General features: G+C 33.5%; 4 protein-coding genes across 11 annotated transcripts; 1 reads left to right on the forward strand and 3 right to left on the reverse strand.

The window, feature by feature from the left end:
• The first annotated feature begins 6,527 nt into the window (after window positions 1-6,527).
• On the forward strand, window positions 6,528-10,718 carry LOC111012678 (NAD(P)-binding Rossmann-fold superfamily protein). 7 transcript variants are annotated; one of them, XM_088121898.1, is made up of 7 exons: window positions 6,535-6,895; window positions 7,193-7,340; window positions 7,770-7,863; window positions 8,484-8,566; window positions 9,023-9,176; window positions 9,602-9,833; window positions 10,254-10,385. In XM_088121898.1, the coding sequence occupies exons 1-7, from the start codon at window positions 6,714-6,716 to the stop codon at window positions 10,291-10,293; spliced, it is 933 nt and encodes a 310-aa protein (XP_087978024.1). In that variant the 5' UTR covers window positions 6,535-6,713; the 3' UTR covers window positions 10,294-10,385. The 7 variants fall into 7 exon arrangements, with proteins under 7 accessions (XP_087978029.1, XP_087978024.1, XP_087978026.1 ...); XM_088121900.1 differs by having other exon boundaries at window positions 6,536-6,895; window positions 10,318-10,718; XM_088121899.1 differs by having other exon boundaries at window positions 6,536-6,895; window positions 10,363-10,718.
• On the reverse strand, window positions 10,176-12,621 carry LOC111012680 (Leucine-rich repeat protein kinase family protein). The gene is made up of 2 exons (XM_022286912.2): window positions 10,720-12,621; window positions 10,176-10,511 (listed from the first exon to the last, which is right to left on the reverse strand). The coding sequence occupies exons 1-2, from the start codon at window positions 11,957-11,959 to the stop codon at window positions 10,177-10,179; spliced, it is 1,575 nt and encodes a 524-aa protein (XP_022142604.1). The 5' UTR covers window positions 11,960-12,621; the 3' UTR covers window position 10,176.
• Window positions 12,622-12,642: 21 nt separating this feature from the next.
• On the reverse strand, window positions 12,643-14,398 carry LOC111012679 (transcription factor bHLH53-like). Its single transcript, XM_022286911.2, has one exon. The coding sequence runs from the start codon at window positions 13,516-13,518 to the stop codon at window positions 12,643-12,645; it is 876 nt and encodes a 291-aa protein (XP_022142603.1). The 5' UTR covers window positions 13,519-14,398.
• A 1,853-nt stretch (window positions 14,399-16,251) lies between these two features.
• LOC111012626 (transcription termination factor MTERF15, mitochondrial) lies at window positions 16,252-22,943 on the reverse strand. 2 transcript variants are annotated; one of them, XM_022286843.2, is made up of 6 exons: window positions 22,377-22,943; window positions 22,043-22,155; window positions 21,512-21,567; window positions 20,608-20,665; window positions 18,881-18,991; window positions 16,252-18,074 (listed from the first exon to the last, which is right to left on the reverse strand). In XM_022286843.2, the coding sequence occupies exons 1-6, from the start codon at window positions 22,672-22,674 to the stop codon at window positions 16,854-16,856; spliced, it is 1,857 nt and encodes a 618-aa protein (XP_022142535.1). In that variant the 5' UTR covers window positions 22,675-22,943; the 3' UTR covers window positions 16,252-16,853. The 2 variants fall into 2 exon arrangements, with proteins under 2 accessions (XP_022142535.1, XP_022142536.1); XM_022286844.2 differs by having other exon boundaries at window positions 22,043-22,165.
• Between the last annotated feature and the right edge of the window lie 1,019 nt (window positions 22,944-23,962).

Genomic DNA, 23,962 nt, shown 5'->3' on the forward strand with positions numbered 1-23,962 from the left:
CCGTTCTGACATACAGCTCCGATTCACTTGTTTTTCATTCCTTCGCCGTCCTGACACGTCCCTAGTTTGTTCCAACATCGATTTGACTTCACCAATCCCAACATTATTCCCTAACCTTTCATCTTCTCTCTCAATGTCACTCATCTTTGACAACCCCCATTAATTCTAAATTTAATTGGAAAGTGATATTTTGATCTCAACGTTTTCAAGATGTCTCTAATAGCCCAATGACTGAAGTGATTTTTTTTTGTGTGGATCTTATTTCAACGAGAATTCGATGAATTTCATGCTCTCAGAACCTCTCTCAAATAAGCTTTCACTATCTATGGGAAGAAAAAAAAAAGGTGGGAATTTGTTTTAGTACAGTTGATAGATTTGAAAGTTTTCAAGTGGAGGCAATAATTATCAATAGAATCACCGACCTGATCTATTGGCTCTATGACGAGACGTTTTTAGAATCTCCTTCTCCTCTTCTAACTCTCTCTCTCTCATCAATTACTTTTCATCCATTGTTATTTTTATTTTTACCACTTCAATCATTGTCTTATTCCATTTGGTAAACCCTAACCCTAATAGTAATAACCCCACCAACCCTTTCTTTTTGTCTTTTTTACTTTTTACCCTCAACCGAAAGCTAAATTTTTTGAAGAAGTTCAATTCACTCTTTCGTAAAAAAAGAAAAAAAAAAGTTAAAATACTACTTTGGTCACCGTACTTTCAAGTTTGGTTTATTTTGATTCTTATACTTTTGAAATGTTCGTTTTGGTCCCTGTACTTTCAATTTTGGTTCATTTCAATCCTTGTACTTTCAAAATGTTCATTTTAATCCCTGTACTTTTAAAAAGTGAAAATTTTTGTCCTCTCAATTTTATTCTTAATCTCATTTGTGCTATCACAATTTCAACACGACACTAAAATCAATATATTTCTTAAAATGTAAACATTATTTTGTACTAAAAGTTTTTGTTATGTGTAAAATTTGTGTTAAAATTTTGTAAACAATGACTAAAATGATCCATTTTAACCAAAGTTTAAAGTATAGGAACTAAAATGAACATTTTCAAAGTACGGAGACTAAAATAAATCAAGACCGGAAATACAGGAAATAAAATAGTACTTTAACAAAAAAAAAAAAAAAACCTCGGATCAAAGTTTCATTTAATATATATGTGTGGGTGCACGGTGGTCAGATTCACTATAATCAAATATTTGTTTATTTTGGAAGAAAAACAAAAGTTAGGCATAAATTAGACTTTTAACACCAAGATGTGATGTTCTATCAGAATCATTCTATCTCGTTGAGCTAATGATGGATGACAAAACATTAGGGAGATATTTTTAATCCATAAATAAAGAAATAAATGAAGAAACAAAAACTTTTAAAGGTACTTTTTAAATTTTATTTTAAAATTAAAAACAATAGTAAACGACTATGATAAAATTATGCCCTAAACAACTCTTTAGAGGGCTTTTTTTTTTAGTGTAAGGTTTCTAGTTGGTTTTTTTTCTTTTTTTTTTTTTTAGATTCCAATTCATTTCATGACATGATTTCAAATGATCTTTTCCATTAGTACTAAATATAACTTCCCATAAAATATGTACACAAAATACATTTATGTGCACTAATCATTTAAAGTCGAGATGTCAATTTTATAAAAATGATGGATCTGGTGGTGGGTGGTAATTTCTAAAAAATTATAAAAATAAATCATTTTACTCTCTTTTAATTTATTAATATTAATATTATATATGTCATATTAGTGATATTTTGTTGGTATTTTTTTTTTTACATTTTATCAACTTTTTTTACGATACTATAGAAATGTTGATTCACCTCTTTTATGTCGATGTCAAATTTATTGACATATAGAAATGTCAATAGATTGATGAAAATGAAAATTTAATAACTCTTGATGCGCACTGGCCTGAAATGGTACAGAGAGTCAATCAGAGTTAGTCAAATAAAAAATTTCCATTTGAATAATAAGTTTGCCCAACTTGGTCTAAGTTTGTGGGATTTTTTTTCTTTAATAGTCAGACAGCTGGGATTCTTGTGTGGTCCTTTAGCAATATCTTATTAAAAGAAGTGATAATAACCCTAAAAAATTATAACATATAGTTTTAATTTAAAGAATGAGCTTATAATATACAATGAAATGGGATTTTGGGGTAAGGACAAAAGAGTTGTCCCATGTTGGGGCATGATCATAAGGGCAGAGGGAAACAAAATAAAACTGGGATTCTCCCATTCAGCCAACACACAAAATAATATAATTAAATATTTTGTGACCAATTAATTACTTTTTTCCCAACATTTTCATATTGTGGGGAAATAGTGTTTTTATTTGTATAAGTTTGGCTATGCGTGTTTGTTTGTTTTTTTTTTTTTTTTCTGGAAAGAAAAAAATCCTGTTTTGTCTGTTTTTTATTTATTTATTATTTATGATTTCTATGAAATTATTGAGCCATTTTTATTAAATTCGATTTTTAAAATTTTTGATAAGATTTTATGTTTAACGTAACAAATTTCTATTTATCCTACTTTTTTAGGAAACTTTTAAATTTTACCCTTATTGCTCTATTTATATTTTACACATACAATATCTCTTTTACTGCATGTAAAAGTTTCAATACTTGATGTGTTTTCTGTAGTTTTCTTTATTCTAAAAACTATATTTTAACTCAATTTTACTTCATGTCTTCTGTAGTTTTCTTTATTCTAATTCTTTGACATTTTTTGCATCGACATTCAAGCAAATTCTTTGGCTTTCTATTTTGTTCTAGGTATATTAATTTTTCTTCCATTTTAGTATTGTTGGGATCTTTTTTCATTTATGTTTTTCTGGTATATCTTTCTTTTTCTTTTGGGTAAACTGCATAAACCACCCCTAAAGTATGGTAGTTGTTGCAATTATACCCCTAAACTTTCAATTGTAAAAATTAAACCCTCAAATTTTGATAAGTGAAAAAATTGAACCCTTCAATATTGAGTTGTAGATAGAAAATAAACCTTCAAATTTTCATGAGTGGTGAAATTGCACCCCTAAATATTTTTAATAGTAAAAATAAAGCCGTTAAACTTAAAAAAATTACATCTATTTTAGTCAATTTCTCTCTGCAAACCCTTTAAATGAGTATTAGAGGGAAAATCAAAACTCTGTCACGCAAAATATTGAAATCTAGATTCTTTTTAACACCAAATTCTCTTAACCACTACTGAAGAATAGGAATGCCCATAAAATTTCACCTCTTCAATCGAGAAACAGATTCTGTTTACCCCTAACATTTGTGTGTAATTGAAAACGTTGAAGACTTATGATTTTGTTTTCTTGGAATTTTTGTTTCACTTCCAAGAAAACAAAATTCTTAATACTTCGCCATTGAATCAATCTGGTTATCTCCTAGCTTACAATTAGTTTTCCACAATTTCCATTTCTACCAGATTAAATGACAAAAATCAATGATGGGAGACTGAGAGAGAAAGTAGAGATTTGAAGGAAATAAGACTAAAACAGATGTAATTTTTTTTTTTTTAAGTTTAAGGGTGCAATTTTATCATTCATAAAAGTTTGAGAGTTTATTTTTTACTGCTAAATGTTCAGGGTTCAATTTTTTCACTTATCAAAATTTGAGGGTTTAATTTTTACAATTAAAAGTTAGGGGTACAATTGCAACAACTACCATAATTTAGGGTGGTTTGTGCAATTTACCATTTCTTTCTCTCTCTCTTTTTGTTTTTGTTTTTTAGTAGTACATATAATAAAATAACTGTGGGAAAAGAAAAAAACATTGCTACAGCGTAAATAAATTGAGGTAAAGAGGGTTCTTTATCTGTTTATGTATTTGTTTTCATTTTTTTAGGATGGCATATCGTATATAACTATAATATTTGAATCAACACATTTTCAAGTGTTTTTTAGTTTTTTAGTTTTTTTTTAAATAAAGTTGACATTTGCAAATTTTAAATTTATCAAGTTTATTTGATTAAATTATTATTCTTTCTATGATTGAAATTATTTATATTTTTTCGGGAACATTCAAACAATAAATTTTAATTTCAAAGATTTAAAATCAATTTGGTTTCAAATGCAATTAGAAATTTGAAATCATTTCCATGGTTTAAAATTGTGGAATTTCAAATCATTTTTGACCAATTTCATACTCTAAATAGAGCATAAATGTCAATGTCCATAGATATTTTCTTAAAATAAATAAATATTAAAATATAACAAATAAATATGTTCTTTTTAAATATGTTAAATATTACTAGTATTAATATTAATTCATATTAGTGATATTTTGTTGAATTTTTTATATATTTTTTGTGATATTATAAAGATATCGATTCACCTCTGATACCTATATTAAACTTTAAACCCATACACATATAAAAAAACGTTCATAAAAATGTAAATATGTCTATGAACATTTGATATCACGTAATAATCAATTACTCTTAATTAGTTAATTTGTGAATAATAATATGAATAGAAATAAAGAAAAATGACTCTTGTTATTTTATTTATCATTTTGGATGTGCACGGAAAAAAATGATTTTGTAGTACATATAATCATGAATGTCTATTTTGGTTAACTAGGTGTAAAAAAATTCTACTGTGCCATGATCGACTGGTCCAACTCAAGTTATTTGGGTCTGATTTAGGTTGGTTAAATATTTATTGGTACGTTAAAAAAAATATATGACAACCTCCCCACATTGAATGTTTTTCCAAATTTTTCTATTAAAAAAAAAATTTTTATTTAGTTGTATTAAAGTTGATGAAATTGAACCATAAACTTAAATAAATACTGCAACTTTTTCCTTCTCGTCAGTATCGCTAATAACTTTAAAAAAGTTAACTCCAACATATCTCAAATGGTTAAAGAACCTATTTCTGACCAAAAGGTTATTAGTTCGAACCCCACCTCCAAAAATTTCTTGCTCAAAATACTTTTATTGAGAAAAAAATGAGATTTTGAAAAACAAAAACCTGTTTTTGAAAACTATTTTTTTTTTTAAATTTACATAGAATTTCAAAATGGTTTTTGGAAAACAAAAAACATAAAATTTAATTGGTTATCAAACAATCCTATTTTCTAAAAACTAAAAACCAAAAATCAAAAATAAAAAATGAAATAATTATCAAACAGGTCCTATAAATAATATTTTAGTTTCGACAACTTTTATAAGCTTAAAACAGGAAAACTATAAAATAAAGAGAGAGAGAAAAAAAAAAATATATATATATATTTCATGAACAGCTAAAACAATATTTTTTTCCAAAAAATAAGGTATTTAAAATTAGTGGTTAGGAGTGGCCATTAAGAAGTGGGTCCCACAGGGTAACTGTCCTCTGTTAGTACACCAAGTGTCCTGCCACGTGAACCAGCCAGCCATCCCATTTCCCATTAATTATTTTCATTTCATTTTATTCTTTAATTTTAAAATTTTAACTACAATATTATTTTATATTTTATTATATAGGGACAAGTCAACCCATAATTCTTCGATAATTTTAAGGTGTTTTTGCAAATATAAAGATGGAGATTCAAATAGTTGAATTACCAATGTCCAAGTTAGTCGAGGTTTATGGTATTGATTTACTTGACTAGTTCATTTCTATATAATGGCTTTGTTAAATAATATATAATAAATATAGAACTAAAATTGTAATATAATTTATGACAACTTAGATATAGTTCAATTGGCTAACGTATGTTATAATTTGAGCATACGTTAATTAGTTAAAGACATGTTTTCGATCAAAATATTGGAGGCTCAAATCTCCACTTAATATGTTGTTAACCTAAAAAAAAATCAAATATATTAACATGAGTATAATGAGTATAGTTCATAATTAAGACACTTATACTTTTTTTTTTATGGTTACCCTTCCAATAATAGTTTTCAATTTAATTTAAAAAAATAGAAAAGTGATTTTAAATAGAGCTACTAAAAGGGATGCCTCTTGTTACCCCCTCCAATTTTTTAGAAAGATAAGTAACGTAACGTCAACACCAGTTCAACTTTTAATTATGGTAAACTACCATGGGTTGGTTTAATCTTTATATCAACTACTTTGAGTTGGTTTAATCTCTTTATAAAAGTGAGGTGAGAAAAGAAAATAAAGGAATTTAGATATAACTTACTAGGTTACCTACTTCAAAAATTTTTAATTAATTAAAGTATTAGTAACTCCTTTAAACTTCTTTAAATTAGATGTTTAAATCATACTGCAACCTTTGTTTATCTTAAAAAATCTAAAGTTGTCGACCTCTCAATTGGTCAAGACCGATCAAGCAATAAGAAGTTATAACAAGAAAATGAAAATTTATTTTTTAAAATTATAAGATCAAGTTTGATATTTTTTATAGTACGATAAATAGACCGTAAAAATTCGAACTCACGACTCTTGAAACTTTAAAATTTTTAAAATTAGGTCAAAATATGTGGGGGAGAAATGAGAATTGGATTTGGCTTCACTAATGGACTTCGGCAAATTTCAAAATTTGGTGCACTCTGATTAAAGAGAGTGAGAAAAAATATGTGGCACAATGGCAGCCATAACTACTTTCGAGAGTTCGGCAATGGAGCTCTGGCTGGCAGTTGGGCAACATCTATTGCCTAGATCAGGCTCCAAGTTATTCCAAAGAAGCTCCAAAATGGATGCCTCTGGCGTTCAACACTCGTCGTTTCCAAACTCAATCGAGATATGAAACTTCTGATCCGTCTGAATCAGCCAATGTTCGCCGCTGGAACCCTCAGATCGTTAGCAGCTCGGAGAGCTAATTTTTCCTCTGCTGCTGCCAAATGGGAAGGCGGAGTTTCCATGGTTCAAGGAGCTTCCAGAGGAATTGGCCTCCAATTCGTGAGATTTTCTGTCTTTTCCTCCTCGTATTTCTCTTTCGCGAACCTTTACTTGCTATTTGCCACGGAAATTTCTTTGGAATCCATGATATGTTTACCTGATTTCAATGAAATCTTTCAATTTCTTGTTTCTTCTCCTGTTTCTATGGTGTAGACTGTTGTAAAGTACTTGCTTAAATTGGTAATTGGTTGCTCTACATATCAATTTATCTGAAAGTGGTGTGAATTCTAATCCAAATTTCTCTAACTCGTTAGTCAATACTTATGTTTGGTTGTAGCTTAACAAATAAAAATTGACTTCAAACTTATTTTGATGTAGGTTAGACACCTGCTACAGAAGAATGAAAAGGGACATGTTGTTGCTACTTGTCGCAACCCTGGAGAGTCTACAGGGCTCATTGAGTTAAAAGACAAGTTTTCTGAGCGCCTTTGCATTCTAGAGTTGGATGTGACCAAGGAAAGCACCATTAAGGTTTCGCTCTTTTTCTTAAACATGGTTTTTGTCTTTGACTGTAAATCATTAAATTGGTTGACATGGTTAGTTACCTTTTTATTGGTAGTTTTGTTGGGTATGGTATGGATGGAGGTAGAAGTTTTGATTGACGTGGTACTTCAAATCTATACCTGTTCACGTTTCAAATGATTCAAACTAGCTTTTGGATACTGATGCATCCGGGTCCTTTCAGATGGATGGAAGCTTTTTTTCTGAAACCCAAATAAAAGTGGAATAGGAAAACAGTAACAAGTTTGAAGCCTTGAATTTAGGTGGTTGTGCAGTAATTGATATAAAGTTCTGGATTTGGAAATCTTCTCGGTTATGAATTAACTAATTCTTTTAACTCTGCATTTCATGTAAAATTTGTAATATTCGTCTGTCGTCCGATGTTTTATTGCATTTCAGGCATCTGCAAAGTCTATAGAAGAAAGATATGGCTCACTGAATCTAGTTATTAATGCATCTGGCATTCTTTCAATTCCTGGTGTACTCCAACCAGGTATTTCTAATGAGAATTTAACATCACTTGGCGATTCTAATAGCATACGTAAACAGTCCCCACCAATACCGTGCCTATTAAGTATTAACGGCCACATTTTGGAGAATTTGGTTCAAGAGGAATTAGATGGTTTTCAAAGAGAACTACTCAAGTCTTGAGGAATTTTGGGATTCTGTTAGACTCTTTGCATCCATCTGGTGTTCTCTTGTTTGCTAATTACGATCTTGTTTGCTAATTGAGATTCATTTTTGTAACCTTTTGGCCTTGTGGGGATATCTCATCTCCCCTTTTGTATGATTTTTCTCCACTTATATATTCTTTTGTTTCCATTTTAAAAAATAAAAAAAAATGTCCCCATCATGCCTTCCATATTTAGTTTTTATGGTTTTTCATGTAACATAGTAACCAACTTTTTTGTACCCAATCATAGGTTCATTTTAGCTCGTATAAACGGATTCAAGTCAGTTTATCCCTTTTCTTCCACCTAGACTTAAAAATGAGATATATTCCTGATCCACATGACATAAATGAGATAATTGAAGATAATATTTTTCTCTCGTGGTTCATGAAACTAAGTAATCATGATCTAAGCCATTGGTCATGCTTTGGTCCCAATGCAGAAACTACCTTGACTAAAGTGGAGAAGACTTCTTTGTTGCATGCTTATGAGGTTAATTCTGTTGGTCCTATCCTTGTGATCAAGGTAAAACTCATTCAAAGGCCATATTCTCTGTCTGTAACATTAAAGATATATGCTCACTCCAATCAATCTTGCCTATGGCAATTATTCCTATATTTTGCTAGAAATCCGTTTCCTTTTTATTTAGTTGAAACTACATCCGTGAGGATGCTGAACAGCTGAAATAATTTCAAGATAGTTATTGCTGTTGGTACTATCGGTTGCTCTATTTTCATTTGGGAAAAGGAAAAAGAAACTTTTCTTTCAACGAGATATTAACTATGCTTAGTCTGAAGGATGTTTAAAACAAAACACCAATTGAAAGTTTCTCTATCTGAAATTCAAGTATATGGTCCCAAATTGTTCACTTGTATAGCAAAGTTGTAGTTACAATTTATTTTTGTCAGTCATTTTATATTGTTGGTGGATATGACAGCATTTAGAACACTGACTGCTGTGGATTATGATTTATATGAGCAGCACTTGTGGCCTTTCCTTAAAGCTGGAGGAGGTTCTGGAACAGAAAGAGATGTTGCAGTCGTTGCCAATTTAAGTGCTCGGGTGGGATCCATTGGAGACAATTGTCTTGGGGGTTGGCATTCTTACCGAGCTTCAAAGACTGCACTTAACCAATGTATAGTTTCTAGCGGTCTTTCTATTAACCAGTTTTCCTTTCATTAAATGGTTAAAGTTCAATTATAACACACTAAAGGAGAAAGAAAAAAGATGATTTTTCTGATTATATACATTTTCTTTTGTCATCAGCTTTGCGCTAACTTGAGCTTGAGATTTTTCTTGTTTATCGTGAATATTACTTATATTCAGCTATCATGTTTTCTTCAACCAAGAAAAATAAAAGGCCACCTACTAAATTCGCACACGCATACTAAAATAAGCATAAAATAATGAAAAAGGTAATTTTGTCAAAACCCAAGATTGATATTGTTCTAAAGGAGATCAGGTTCTGTTGATCCGTTGTTTATATTAGATATTTTATGAACTTGTTATGAATTTTGAGTTCAAATTATAATCTGAAATAACCCTCCTTTTTGCTTTCAGTGACAAAAAACGTATCTGTGGAATTTGCCAGGAAGAAAGATCCAATCATATGCATATTATTGCATCCAGGCACAGTGGACACAGATCTATCTCGGCCATTTCAGAGAAATGTTCCAGAAGGCAAACTTTTTACTAAAGATTTTTCAGTCCAAAAGCTAATGACCATTATCAACAATGCAAAGAGCCAAGACAATGGGAAGTTCTTTGCTTGGGATGGTCAGGAGATTCCTTGGTAATATGATCTTTTATTTAGTAACACAATATTATGGATATCTATTTTAAGCTCAAGGGATTCATGTACTGGAAGATCTATTCTATTTATTAGCTTTTAGAGCTCAGGTGATCACGGTTGTTTCAATGAGAGAAAATCAAACTTGGGCGTTGTTCTGCTTCGATTTTATGATTATTTTATACATTTAATAAATACAAAGTCTCAAATGTTAGGAACTTGTAAGAAGAAGCGAGAACTTGAATTATTGAATTATTTTCCGAGTACCAAGGCTAAAATCTTTTGATTTAATTAGAGCAAAGTTTGTCAAGTAAATCATTCATTTAAACACAGATGAACATTCTTTCTATCTTGATAGAATCCTTTTCTGCCTTCCTCTCTCAGTTTCCTGCATCTTGTGATTACTTGACAATCTTTTTACAGTGTCAAATATGTACTTCAAGTTCAGCTGATGCCCACTTGATTGATCTGTACACATTAATGCCAGGTTCAGCGCCATTTTAGCTTGATTCACCATGCCTTCTCTTTGTAGTTCAATATCCTCATTGATCACTGCCTGAAAATTCTCGGGAAACTGCATTCTTATATATCCAATGGAACCAGATTCGCCTCGCTTTATCTCATCCCGCAGCTGTTGATTCACTATCATTTCGAGCAAGAACACACCAAACTTGTAGATATCTGATACATTGATTATCATGTTAACTTTCTCAGTTGATATACCGTAGTCATGAAAACATGTTTAGATAAGTATATAGGGCGGTTTCATGGATCGCCTATTTTCATTCCAAAAAGTGATTATAAGAGCACGATAATACGCATTTCACAAGCTGCAATGTAATAGGACAAAGCAAAGGTAAAGACTAGAGTTGGTTTCATATTGGCTTACTTGAGCTGCAATTTTGATGACCCAATTTGAACCTTGAAATCAGTGGAACAAGCTTTCTGGACAACAAGAGACTGCTTGTCCTGAGATCATAATCAACAGAAGGCCATTCCTCCTCCAGATACACCATGCCTTCCACCACTCCCTTGGCTACTTTCATCCTGTGTTTCCATGGCGGAGGCAACCTCGACAACCACATATCGACACTCTCCTCCTTGGACCACTCGATAACAATGGCTCTCATTTGTCGGTTAGCACACCAGCCCAGTACTTTCACCAAGTTTTTGTGGGACAATTGGGTTAAGGTTTTGCATTCTTCAATGAACTCTTTCTTACTTTTCCTTGCAATGCCATTCCTGTACATTTCTACCCTCACTTCAATCCCATCTCTTAGAACCCCACTGTAAATATCGACTCCCTCACACTTCACCATCAAATTTTTCTCTGAAAACCCATCGGTCGCGGCCACGAGCATTGCCGGTGTAAACTTGTGCTTCCTCCTCAATATCCTTGGCAAGAAATCAGGCCTGTGGAAGCAAAGCCAAGCCAAGAACCACACCATCAGAATCACAAGAATGGGAAACCCAATCAACAGGATCACAACCTTCATTTTATGCTTCCTATGATTTGGGAGAAGACCAGAACTTATAAAACTCGACGAATTAAACCGTTTAAAAATCAATCCAGAATCAGAGATCCTACTCTCAGAGAACTGATTGTAAGATAGGTTCAAAACAGTCAGATTAGCAAGATCGGAGAAGATCCGAAACGGGACTTCGCCATCGAGATCATTCCGGCTAAGATCAAGAGCCTGAATCTGTTTACATTCCAAAACATCAACAGGGAAACCACCCTTCAAAGAATTGTTCGACAAATCAATCGAGAGAATGCTCAAAGGGCAGTACTTCCAGAAGAAGTGAAACGACAAATACAGAGGAGCAATCATCGGGCGGCTGCGGAGATTGATTTTCGGAAACGACTCGACGCAATTGGGGTTTCGGGATTCGTTGCAGAGATGGCTAGCAACAATGGAGGACTTGAAGATCTCAATGAGATTCATTGGAGAAGAAGAGCAGTAGCGAAGAGAAGGGTTGGAGAGACAGTTGTTGGAAATTGTGGAGTTGAAATCTGGAGGTGGGTGTAAAGTGTTGAGATCTTCAATGACAGAGGCAGAGAAAATGACAGAAATCAAAATTGCCATTGTTAAGAGGAAGAACATCAAGTTTGCAGCCATGGCCGCCATTGATGATTTGGAGATAATAAGGTTGGGTTGGTCGTTTGGGAAGTTTAAGAAACGACATGAAAATGTTTGGATAGTTTTTTAACTGTTCTGCGAAGATTCTGACGGTTAGTGATAAAGTAGAAAGTGGGAGCCGCCATTTTCGGGGGCTATGGCGGTTATGTTGGAGGAGAGAGACCATTAAAAACGGGAAAAAAAAACCCTTTTTTTTGTCTAGATAATATATTCATAACATAGTTACCTTAATAATTACGAGTTCCTGTTTTACTTTGTGTTTTGTTTGGCTTCCAAGAAAACTTATTTTTTCTCGGGAAAGTTTGGTGTTTTCTCGAGAAACAGAGCAAATGGCATAGAACTTATGAGTAACGCTTTTGCAGTTTCTTCCATCTGCTGCTTGTAAAATAGAGAATTGGGTGTTTGACAGCCAGGAAAATTTGCAGAGAAAACCTCCCAAATCCGCTGTTCAGACAAATGGTGCAAGAAAAATGAAACAGGGTTTCATAACTTTTCATTTAATCAAATGGAGAAAAGTTACAAAGAACAGTTAAAATCACAAGGTTAGCATCTAATCAAAAATTATACTCTAAACTAAATGGTTAAAACAAAAAAAGAAGCCTGAAAACTTAGATTAGCTGCTGCTACAACAACAACAAGAACAAAACAGAAACTGACAGAAGAAAGCTCTGTTACTGCATATGAAGCATCTGATTGATGGAGTTGAAAATGGACGGATGCGATTGAATCTCTGGGAAATTTGCAAGATTTTGGACGAACCCTTTTGGAACCAAACACTTTTCTTCTGCGTAGAGCTTCTCTTGAACCATGGCGGATTCAAGAATCTGCAGCTCCTCTGTTTCTTCTTCTTCTTCTTTTTCTTCTTTTACTTGCTCTGTTTCTTGCATAAGTTGCAGAATCCCCACTTGGGCTTGCAAGAATTTGACATATTTGAATGCAGAGTGCAGCATTTCAGCAGTGTTCATCTTGTTCCCCCCCGGAATCAGCTCGCCGAGCTCCTGCGTCTTTGCCGTTATCTTCCTCCGCCGCTCCCGGGCTGCGATCGTCTGCGCCGATAACGTGTTACTCGGGGACTGTTTACTCTTCAAGCAAGTGCCAGCATTCATCGTTTCAGCATTGTTCATTTTGTCGTCCCACGGCACCGGAAGCAACTCCGGCAGAGGAGGAAAGTATCCTCCACCTCCGCCACCGCCACTGCCACCGTAACCGAAATTCTGCTCCGACACGATCCTCTGGCGTTTGGGGCAATGTAGCTCAAATTCATCAGACGGGAAGAATTCGGTGGAGACGGGAACGAAGCAATCGGCAATGGCAGGAGCAGAGAAGTAGGGATAGACGTCGGAGAAGAAGAACGACGACGAGGCGTCGTCGTCGAGTAACGGCGGGAAAAAGACAGTGTTGTCGACGGCGGTGGGGAAGTAATCGAAGGCGGGGTCGGGGAGGAGCTGCGGCAGAGTTGGGGTTAGATAGAAAAGCTCCGGCGAGAAGTCGGGGGAGAAAAACAGGGGATCGGAGCAGAAATTGGAGTAAAAGCTGAGAGCCGCCATTGAAGAGAAGAGAAGAGAATTGGGGAAGAAAAAGAGAAAATTTTGGGTCAGAAAATATTACAAAAAAGGGATAAAGAAACTAAACAAACTAACTTTGAAAGTTGAAATGTGAGTGAGATTCAACTTCCTCTGTTCATCCATAAGATATAGGAGAGAGAGAGAGAGGAGAGAGAGAGAATTAAGGAATCAGTTATGGAATTAGTAGCTAATTAATGGGCGAGAAACCCCCAACTTCTTCCCCCACGATTCTCTCTCTCTTCTGTGGAGACTGCCACGTGTACTTTCTCTCTGCTGTGATGTGTAGAGAGAGAGAATTAGGGTTTTTGATGATCAAAAACATAAAAACAGTTACTTTGGAGGAGAGAGATGGATTGCCTTTGGCGGCTCCTTTGTCATTTTTCCACGTTTTTCTAAATTTTTTCTTTTGGGAAATAAAAAATTTTTTTTTTTTTTGTGGATTTACACCAATAAAAAAAATGTTAGCTTTAGTGGTTTTTTTTTTTTAAGGTGATTTGGTTGGTTAAGACATTTAGTACTATTGTTGGTTGGAAGAGAGTTTGTGTTATGAATTTCAAATTGGTGTTTTTCTTTTAAAGGTTTAGAAAAATACTATTTTTATCCTACTTTTAGTTTGGATGTATTTTGGTCATTGACTTGTCTAAATTTTTCAAATTGAAAACGGCTACAACGAAATTAAAATATGTATTTGACTAATAATAAAATTTAGATCGAAATATATTTTTTGTGTTTGACGTTTGAGCTTAGAATCTATTTGATCTCTAAGATTTGGAAAGTGGTTTTAAATTATTCAGAGAGTCATTTGATCGACGGGAAGAATGTTATGGTAGTTATTTGTTGATTCAGCCTTGTTGATTTGACAAACTATATTAAAGTCTCGTTTAAACAAAAGTGATTTGTATATCTATTCTTTTACCTACTTGACGAAGGAAACGAATTGACTTTCTTACTTATGCGGTACTTCGACCGTTAAGCCTCATTGCTTATCTTACTCTAATGAGATGAGAATCAAGGAACAATAATTGAAATTTTTTGATGTGGATTTAGACCAACGAAAAAAAATAACTTCAGCGGTTTTTTTCAAAAGAACTTAATTTAGTTTGTTAAGACAGCAGTAGAAGACAGAAGTTTGAGTCTTGAATTTCACCTGTAAGAAAAAAAGTGGTATTTTTTAAAAAAGGTTTGAATATTTTTTGTCCTTTATTTTGTTTGATCCTACTTTCAAAATATTTATTTTGATTTTTATCAATTAAAATTTTTAAAACTAGACGAATGAACTGTTTTCAACGAATCAATAGTTGGGTGCCTGGCTGATGAAATACATCTTCAGAATACCCGAAATAGTATTTGTTTTTTAAAAAAAAGTAATTAATAATTATGGAGTTATTTTATAAATGTATGTTTTAAATTTGGTACATTTAATTTTAAGTTTCTTTATCATTATTATTTGATGTGGATGATCTAGGGTTGATAGTGTGCTATTTATGTAAATAATCATATTAGAATTTAGAAGTACGTAGAGATTAATTGCGACTATTGAATAATTTCAAAATTCCGAAAAGTTTATAAATATATATATTTTTTTAAAGAAAAAGGTAATTAATAATTGTGGAGTTATTTTAGAAATTATATTGAGATTACTTGCAACTTTTTTTTTTTTCATTTAAAGTTAAACATCTATTTGTGTCTTTAGAATTGTAAAAAGTGACAATTTTGAAATATGGTAAAATACATTTTTGGTTCGAAAATAGTTCTAAATGGTCCCTAAAGTTAAACTTCCATTAGCGGAATGGTGACGTGGCAATGGTGAGTGGTATATTTAATGATTTTAAATTATTTTATATTTAATATAAAATTATTAAATATCAAATGGAAATTTAACCCGGACCATTTAGAACTATTGTTTAAAGGTTAAGGACTAAACTAGGGATCAAATAGAAATCTATCTCGAACTAAAAGTATGTTTTACCATTTGAAATTTGATGCACAATGAGGAACACTTTAATATAGATTTATGTCTACGTTCAAAAAATTTTGTGAGGGAAGTGTTATACTAAAATTGTGATGGAAAGAAATGACATAAAAAATGAAAATGAATCGACAAAAATGATCCCTTTTTAAAAGAACATGATTTAAAATGGATGTTGGACTAAAATGAAAAAAAATCAAAATACAAAGTCCAAAATAAATCATATGAAAGAATACATTACATTGAACTTTTTATTTTTAACTAATAAGTTCTTACTAGAGATCAAATTTTGTCTTTTATTTAGTTTATTTGAAGGATACTTGTTGGTTAGTTTGGTTTGAATAGGTTTTGCCGATTCGATTTCAATTCGGGCATGGTCAGGCAATTGGTTCGGTTGGTTATAATTTCAAATTTTGAGACATTTCGTAGTTTGCTGGACGCTTTTTTTGCTTTTCATGAAGATTATGTCGATTCAGTATCGATTATGGCTTTAAGAAACGATCCAAATCGAACTGCTTACACCCAACCGAGGCTAATTGAGGAGAGGGAACTGAGATAAATTTGCAATGAAATCAGGGTATAAGTTAAAAAATTTTAATCTGTTGAAATAAGCAAAGTCTTTACAGTTGACATGCCCAACAACACCAGACTTTATTGAACAAACGAATATATATACACAAGGCTTTCACAAACAGAAACAAAAGAACATTATGGTTGGTAGCAGAGGCATGGACTCATAATGCCAATAGTCAAAAGTTTCTAACTTTTATCAAAAGAATGGATCTTCAACGAAAATGGACACTGTTATGCTTTTAAGTGGAAAAAGAAATATACATGTATATTCTATCATCAGCATGATTCCACAATTGGATTCAAAGCTTGCAATTCAAACAGCTTATAAGACAACATTAAGCATTCTAGGAACTAGTTCTACTAACCAGGTTTGAGAACATCCATTCCAGCCACATTCTTTCAAATCCAACAAGAACTACATTGTGACGAAGCCATCGATTTGAGAAAATTCGAATGTGTTTTCATCCATTAATGGAGAGCTTAACAAAACCAAAGTTCAGGAGTCCATCATTTTCTAAAGAATAAGAGGCCTTTGGCAATTACAGTAACCAATATCTCAATCCCCAGTTGTCCAGTAGGTTCTTCTGCTGCTCTTTCCACCCCGAGTTATTAGGGTAGTTTGCACGGTATTACCGAGTTTATATTGTGCAAATTTTCAACAAGAACCTACTTGTTCCCCTCATTTGCTTCAACGCCTATCATTCGAATAAGCCATACCTGTTTACTTCACCGCCTTCCCATAACCAGAGGATCCCTTCTTCCTCTTACCAAGCTTTCACTTAACAAGAGATTTCATGAAGGACTTCATGTTCTCAGTATCTTCTCTTGATTCTGGATGTCTTTGTGGTTTGAAAACCTTCCATAGTCCGATAGGATGCCTACTCGGGCTCTTCGTTTCGTTATCTCCCACGAATTTACCGAACATCTTCCCACACTCTGGATAAGGCTTTACAAACAGATTGTAGAATTTGAGCCTGCTAGGCTTGATAATTTCTCTCAAACCAACCTGAGAACCAAGCCAGCCTTTTGATCCCAAATATTCAATCACATTGTAACGAGGAACAATCTGCTTTTTGAAATTGATGCCCAAATATTCTGGAACATCCATCAAACATTCAATACCAAATTTCATCTTATGGATCAAGAAGCCAATCTTCTTCTCAATGTTCTCTATTTCATAAGTGACCAACCTCGGTTCTTTCCATAGCAATTTAAATGCCTCTGTACGAATTAGCCCTTTTTTACATAAACAGTCGATCCGCTGTTTCACTTCAAATGCAGCTCTGAAAGCACCATCTCGGAAGATTTCATCCTTAATCGAGTTCCTGCATTTTAGATTTCCAAGCAACTCTAGGCATCGCGAAAGTTCTCCTAATTCTGTGCCTAGAATTTTTGGTTCCCTAACAATTTCTCTTGCAATCACGTTCTGATCAAACCCCAAATCCTCGAACTCAGAAACCAAACTCTTCAATCTGCCGTCAACTCTAAATCCTAGAACTCTAGGGAGCGAACGAATGATCCGATCAATTCCATCCCTTCGGATTCCAATTCCCATCAGGAATTCAATCGTTCGTGAGATTTCTTGCTCGTTAGACAACAATATTTCAGGGTAATCCTCTAAAACCCCAGTTACAGCAGCGTCACTAAGCCCTAAACGTTTCAAGAAATTTACAGTTCTATGAAAAATACTCGGGTCCAGATTGAACCGTCTGGACAATATAAGCATATTCCGAGCACTGTGTAATCCAATTTGGGACAAACTTACCTCCCATTTCTTCAGAAATTCCAAGTCCAGTATTGCGGGACAGTCAAGCACCATGGAAACAAGATCCTCCGGGAGAAATCCGAAGGATAATAGAACAGCTACAGAACTTTCAACATCCTGCAAATTGGAGTTCCTCGAGAAAAGATGATTCTTCGAAAGGAAATATTGCATTTGGGATGATGTGAATCCAGACTTGTGGAGAAGATTAGCGAGTGACCCTTGCTTCGAGTTCTGCATATGAGAGGAAATTTTGGGATGATAGGAGGTGGAACTGAATTAATTGAAATATTCAAAACTTGAATCCAAAATGCCATGTATTTTCCAATACTTCATTTCTAATTCAAAAGAAGAATATTCAAGAATTAAAGGCAGCTATAAAGGGAAAAAAATTACAAAGTATCATATTATAATTTATGCGATTGATATGTTCTTGCACAATATAAAGAAGCAAACTTTATCAATACAGATTTAAAATGCAATTTTAGCATACTTAGATGCCATTAAGCGTATGCTATCCTAAGACCAACGCTCCATCAAGAGTACGAGTCAATAACAACTCACTTTACCTGATTATCGGATCTTTTCTGCATAACAGAATTTCTTAACAACGTGTTTTTGGAAATCAGTCGCTCAGCAAAGTAAGCAACCAGCGGAAACAAGAAACATGATTATTTTCTCTATGTTTCATATTCAAAAGATACAACAATTGCAAATGTAATTGATAAATATATACCGAAGGAAATTTTTGTATTAATGACTAGTTTACAAAATTATTTTAAATCCTTAGAACAAATTTCATTTGTTTAAAGAAAATATTCTCAAGGCTGATATCTAATATTTTGAACTTCTTGATTTAAAGAAAAATAAGTGTTTTTAATTTAATAAAATGTAGGATTGCAATAAGGGATAAATTAATTGACGGGCACCTATAAATAATATATTCACAACACCGTAGAATAACAAACATACATGCTGTAACAAATACCAGATTGCAATTATTTTCATCAAAATGAAGAAAAATGAAAATCTCGACCCACCTCGTCACACAGTGGTTCAAGTTGTAGACTCTCAGCTGTAATTTTCCGTTTTTTCTTGTTAATTGCAACTTGTCCCAAGCTTCCATATGATGACCGACCATCAGCAAAGGCCTGCCATCAAAAGCTATGCTAAGCCAAACAACTCAATCAAGCATTACAAAAATCGTAGCAAATTTTAATTATAAGGACCTATTGGCATTTTAATAGAATATTTTTCCTTCTTTTTTTTATAAGAAACAAAACTTTCATTGAGAAAAATGAAAAGAGATACAGGACGAACAAAAAGGGGTTAAAAAAAACAGCCCTGAGAGAAGAGCATTACTGGAAACCGAATCTTTCACACTATCACACGGTTTATTTTTTACACAAACACCCCAAGGGGAGTATTGAACCTAGTAGTATACCACACTCCTCAAGGAATCCCTGCCCCTTAAAAAATTCTCTTATTTCTCTCAAATAAGATATTTCACAAAATAGTAAAAATGGTTGTCCTTTGCAAGACTCCTCTCTCATCCAAGGATGGAACAACACCTACTCGAACATTGAGTGGCATGATATTTGGCGAGCCAAAAGCACACCAAAGGTCTAATAAAAGATGCCAAATCAAAGTTGCAAATTTACAACTCTAGAACACATGGCCCAGACTCTCAAAAGAGGTTTAAATAAAACACAGCAGCCAACAACATGAAAAGTCTATTGAATAGAATCAATAGTGTTAAGCCTCCCATGTGACCTACAAGATAGACTCTAACCTTCAACAACGAAGAGAACAAAGACGGCTCAAAAAGAAATGAAAATTTCAGTTGATATTTGAAAGTTTCGACAGTGAACAAAGAAGCCACAGAGCATTTGAACCACATTTCTGTGTGGTATATCCTCACAGACTTTTGGAATTCAAAAGCTAAGCCCGAAGGCGATTACAATCAACACCCCACCAATTCGAGAGGGTGGGTAACTCTCCCAAACTCTACCTTACACAAGAAACTTCGATATCCTCCTAATCCTTCCCATGGTGTATTTCTACCCTCCCTCACTCCCGGCCTACATTCTCTCTCCAGGCCGTTACACGTGTGTGCCTCAATCATTCTCCCCTCCATAGTATAATTCCTTTCCTACCCCTACGAGAATATGTTTTAGTTATTGGGGTCTAACAATTTCCATCCAAATAAATGTAAAATTCCCAAGACAGTCTGAAAATCTGTAGAAGAGTGTTAGAATCCATATAAATGAATTAAATTTACCCAACCCATCAGCTTAAGCTTTTGGGTTGAGTGGGGGTTTATTCATTCTTAAGATGGTATCAGAGCGGGAGGTCTTGTGTTCGAACCCCTGCATTGTTGTTCCTCCCCATTTATTATAATTTCCACTTGTTGGGTCTTGATGTTGTTTTCCAAGCCCACAAGTGAGGGGGAGTGTTAGAATCCATATAAATGAATTAAATTTACCCAACCCATCAGCTTAAGCTTTTGGGTTGAGTGGTGGTTTATTCATTCTTAAGAAAGAGAGACCTAAATCTTCATGCTAAAAGGACAACTTATGAAAGATTCTGAAATATTTGAATGGCAAAATACAAATGTTTAAAACAAAAACAAAACTATCCTATCAAAAAATGAAGCCAAACAATAATTGAACAACTTCTCAAAATCAATCCTAAGTGAAAGGGCATCTGTTAAAGGTTCAAAATGAACCTTAAACAGGAATAAAGTAAATTGAATAATGAATGATACCAGAGTGCGGCCTTTCCAACCACATTTTGCACAAAAGCAGATCCAAACAGCAGCCCCCCTGGTCATTTGGGAACAAAAATTAAAAACCTAGAATACTCAAAAAAGATAAAATCGCAGAGTATATTCATGTCAATGCAATTGAAGGAAAAGTCTGGGATGGACAAGAAATCCAGTCACTTATTGTACATAAGAAACATAGCAATTTTATTGAACACAATAATAAAGGAAATAAATCAGACTAATGTTAATGGTGGACGGACTATCAGTTTAGGTCCTATAAACTTGTCTGATACATGTATTTAAAGAAAAACAGAAACATAATATTTTAATACATTTTATTTTATTTTTTATAAAAAATCTAACAAAAAAATAGTTCTAACGATGAAGAAGAAGATATAGTGAAGGATGGATGAGAGATAAAGTTGCAGTACATCTAATCTAAATATGCTTGCAATTGCACTTGAAGAACTGAAGAGTCAAAGTGATGGACAAGGATTACAGCTACTTTTCCTACATAAGGAAGATAATTCAGTGAACATGAGGGTAAAAGGAAAGAACTGGAGCAAGTGTTAGTGGTAGAACTACAAGTCCAGGGATCTATCAAGTGTTTTCAGATAATTTTAGAAAATTAATTCAAGAATGAATTTAATTTAAATTTTTAGAAATTGGCAAGTGTTAGTGGAAGAAAGATACAATCCTAAAAGATAAGCCCAACGAGTAACAACCTTATGTCATCTAAATGCTAGAGAGTCTGATTATAAAGTCAGAATGTGAACAATCAGATGTCACCCAAGCACTGAATACCTTCCACAAAAACATTTTTCTTTTAAAGGAAAAACTACCAGTATAAGAAATACAAAGATTATGAGAAAAACTCAACGATAGAGAAGCCATAAAATCATACCCATCTTCTGAGATATATAGGGATAAGGACCTTTCCCCTGAATCACCACCTTTGCACTGGCACCAATTTGACACGAAATTAAATCACAGCATGCCATTAAAAAACCTATCTTTTCTCACTCAAAAGATATAACCAACATATGAAGGCAACAAGTGAAACAAATTTATTGGAGCAAAAAATAAAAAAGAACATGTAAAAAGCCAGTTTCAGCTATAACTTCTCGTTCTTTGTGTAACGAAATAGCAGGTTGATAAAGAAGTGTCAAAATGTGAGAAGATAAGCGAAGATCCAGGATCATTATTTGCCCTGTTGTAATTTATTCATGAAGAAATCAAGCACTAAACTCTAAAGAAAGGGACTTATTGAGGCCGTTTCAAACTCTCAGCCGAATGGAAGACAGACACTCCACTTTATCACATGAATAATTTTGCACAAGAATGACATAGAAGCTTGCAGACTTTTACAAATTGGCTAAATATCCCAAAATGGAGCACAGTCCGAATAAAGAAACAAATATTTGAAACCCAATACCATGGGGCAAAGCAGGTGGTTCGTCTGCCCTGGAACACAAGATTCGGTGTTGATGTTAAGTTCCTCCAATTTTTTCCTCAAAACATTCAATTGAGTCGAGCTTAAACCCTCGTCTAGTGGATTCTCCAAAAAGGCAGCAATTCATGAAAAAGAGATGCAAATAACATTAAAGATAAACAGACATAAAGTCCTCCCCCAATTTCTGAATACATCATCAGCAAAATACACAAAAGAAGTGAAACGTCAGTTTTGCTTCCACTACATGGGGATTAATCAGAAACCATCATAGACCAAACTACGCTTCAAAAACCATTAACAGCTTCAATATTAGTACCTGGGGGCCCGGGAACATTGGCATGAGAAGTAAAAGGAGAGACCCCATTTGTTTTCATGGAAAAGGGTTTACGAGGGGACATGGGTTGCACAGGAAATGAACCATGGAGAAGAAGATTGGTTCTGTACAGGAAATTCCTCTGCCAAGAACAATAAGAAGAAGAAGAAATGTGAGACAGGAACACCAGAGAAGGGGACTTGCACAAGGGAATGGAACCCATTAGATTGAATGAGGACGAAAGGGAAGAGAGCTTGGTGAGGGGGCTATGGAAACACTGATTGTGGTGAAGAAAACGCATGTCTGGCTTGGTGGGTTTAGGGTAATTGGCTGGCTATGGCTTCCATTTAAGCTGGGCTCCTCCTCTACAGGGTTAATATAGAAGCTGGAGAGTGAAGAAATTAGCAGGAAATTGAAGCGTATTCTGCTGAAGGAGGAGGAGTTGTGAATGTGAGCGAAGAGTTGCTTTGAGTTTCGCGCGCTGTAAAATCGCGACTACAACTGCGACTTCCTTCCGAAAACAAATGAACCCACAAACAAATAGCGGCGGCCGGCGGGGAGACGCTTTTTTTAGGAAATAAAAAATAGTTCTTTACGATAGGTTATTAAATAAATTGGAATTTTGGGATAACAAATTTAAGGTAAATTACTTTTTTTTTTTTTTAGAGAAGAGGTAAATTACTTTTATAGGTTTAAGGTTTGGAAAACACTTACGGATAGTCAACAAAATTGAAATGTCATATTTTATAGGTTTAAATAGATTAGTTTACTTTCGATTTTTGTTGATTTTAATATTTATATCTATTTTTATCTATTCATTTTTTTTATCTCATTTTTTTCGATTACATTTTTAAGGTAATACTTTATTTACTAAATTTTGTAAAATATAGTCATAAATTAATACTAAATGATTTTCAATGTATATAATTTTTTATTTATTTTAGAAATAGTGATTAAATTTATCACTTTATAGAAATCAAATTATACGTTTTAGAAATACAAAGATTAAAATAAATAAGAATTCGAAGTATAGACCATAACGATTTGAAAACGCAATGACTAACTTAAAAAAAAAATCAATCCTATTTTATAATATAAAAACTGATGTGGCACTTTTAAAAGCTGTAATAAAAAAAATAGAAAAAGGGAAAATATCTCTCTCTAGTCTCTCATCTCCACCTTCCCCTTTCACTCTGCTTCTGAAACATCGGTTTTCAACCCTCTAATTTCTTCCCCAATCTTTATTTACAGCAAAATTGAGTTTTCTCTTATAACGATCATTCAACATTAAATATGGTATGAAAATTACTCCACATTTATTCATATATTATTAACTAAATATATTACATGCAATCCATGTCTATCTTTCCTTATCTTTCCTCGGTAATTCAAATCCCTAACTTTCTTAATCGACTACTTTGGTGCATGTCATTTATTACCATAAATTTAACTAAATATTTTATCTATCTTATTTTTTTCAGTTCAACTTGTGAGGGTAGGAATTCAACCTCCGATTTGTTAGCCTATAATAATTTCTTAACTAGTTGAGCTAAAGTTGAGTAGTTCTTAATCGATGCCTTTGACGTATG

This window comes from Momordica charantia (genome assembly GCF_013281855.1).
Source record: "Momordica charantia cultivar OHB3-1 chromosome 3 unlocalized genomic scaffold, Mcharantia_2.0 BLBB01000003.1, whole genome shotgun sequence".
NCBI lineage: Eukaryota > Viridiplantae > Streptophyta > Magnoliopsida > Cucurbitales > Cucurbitaceae > Momordica > Momordica charantia.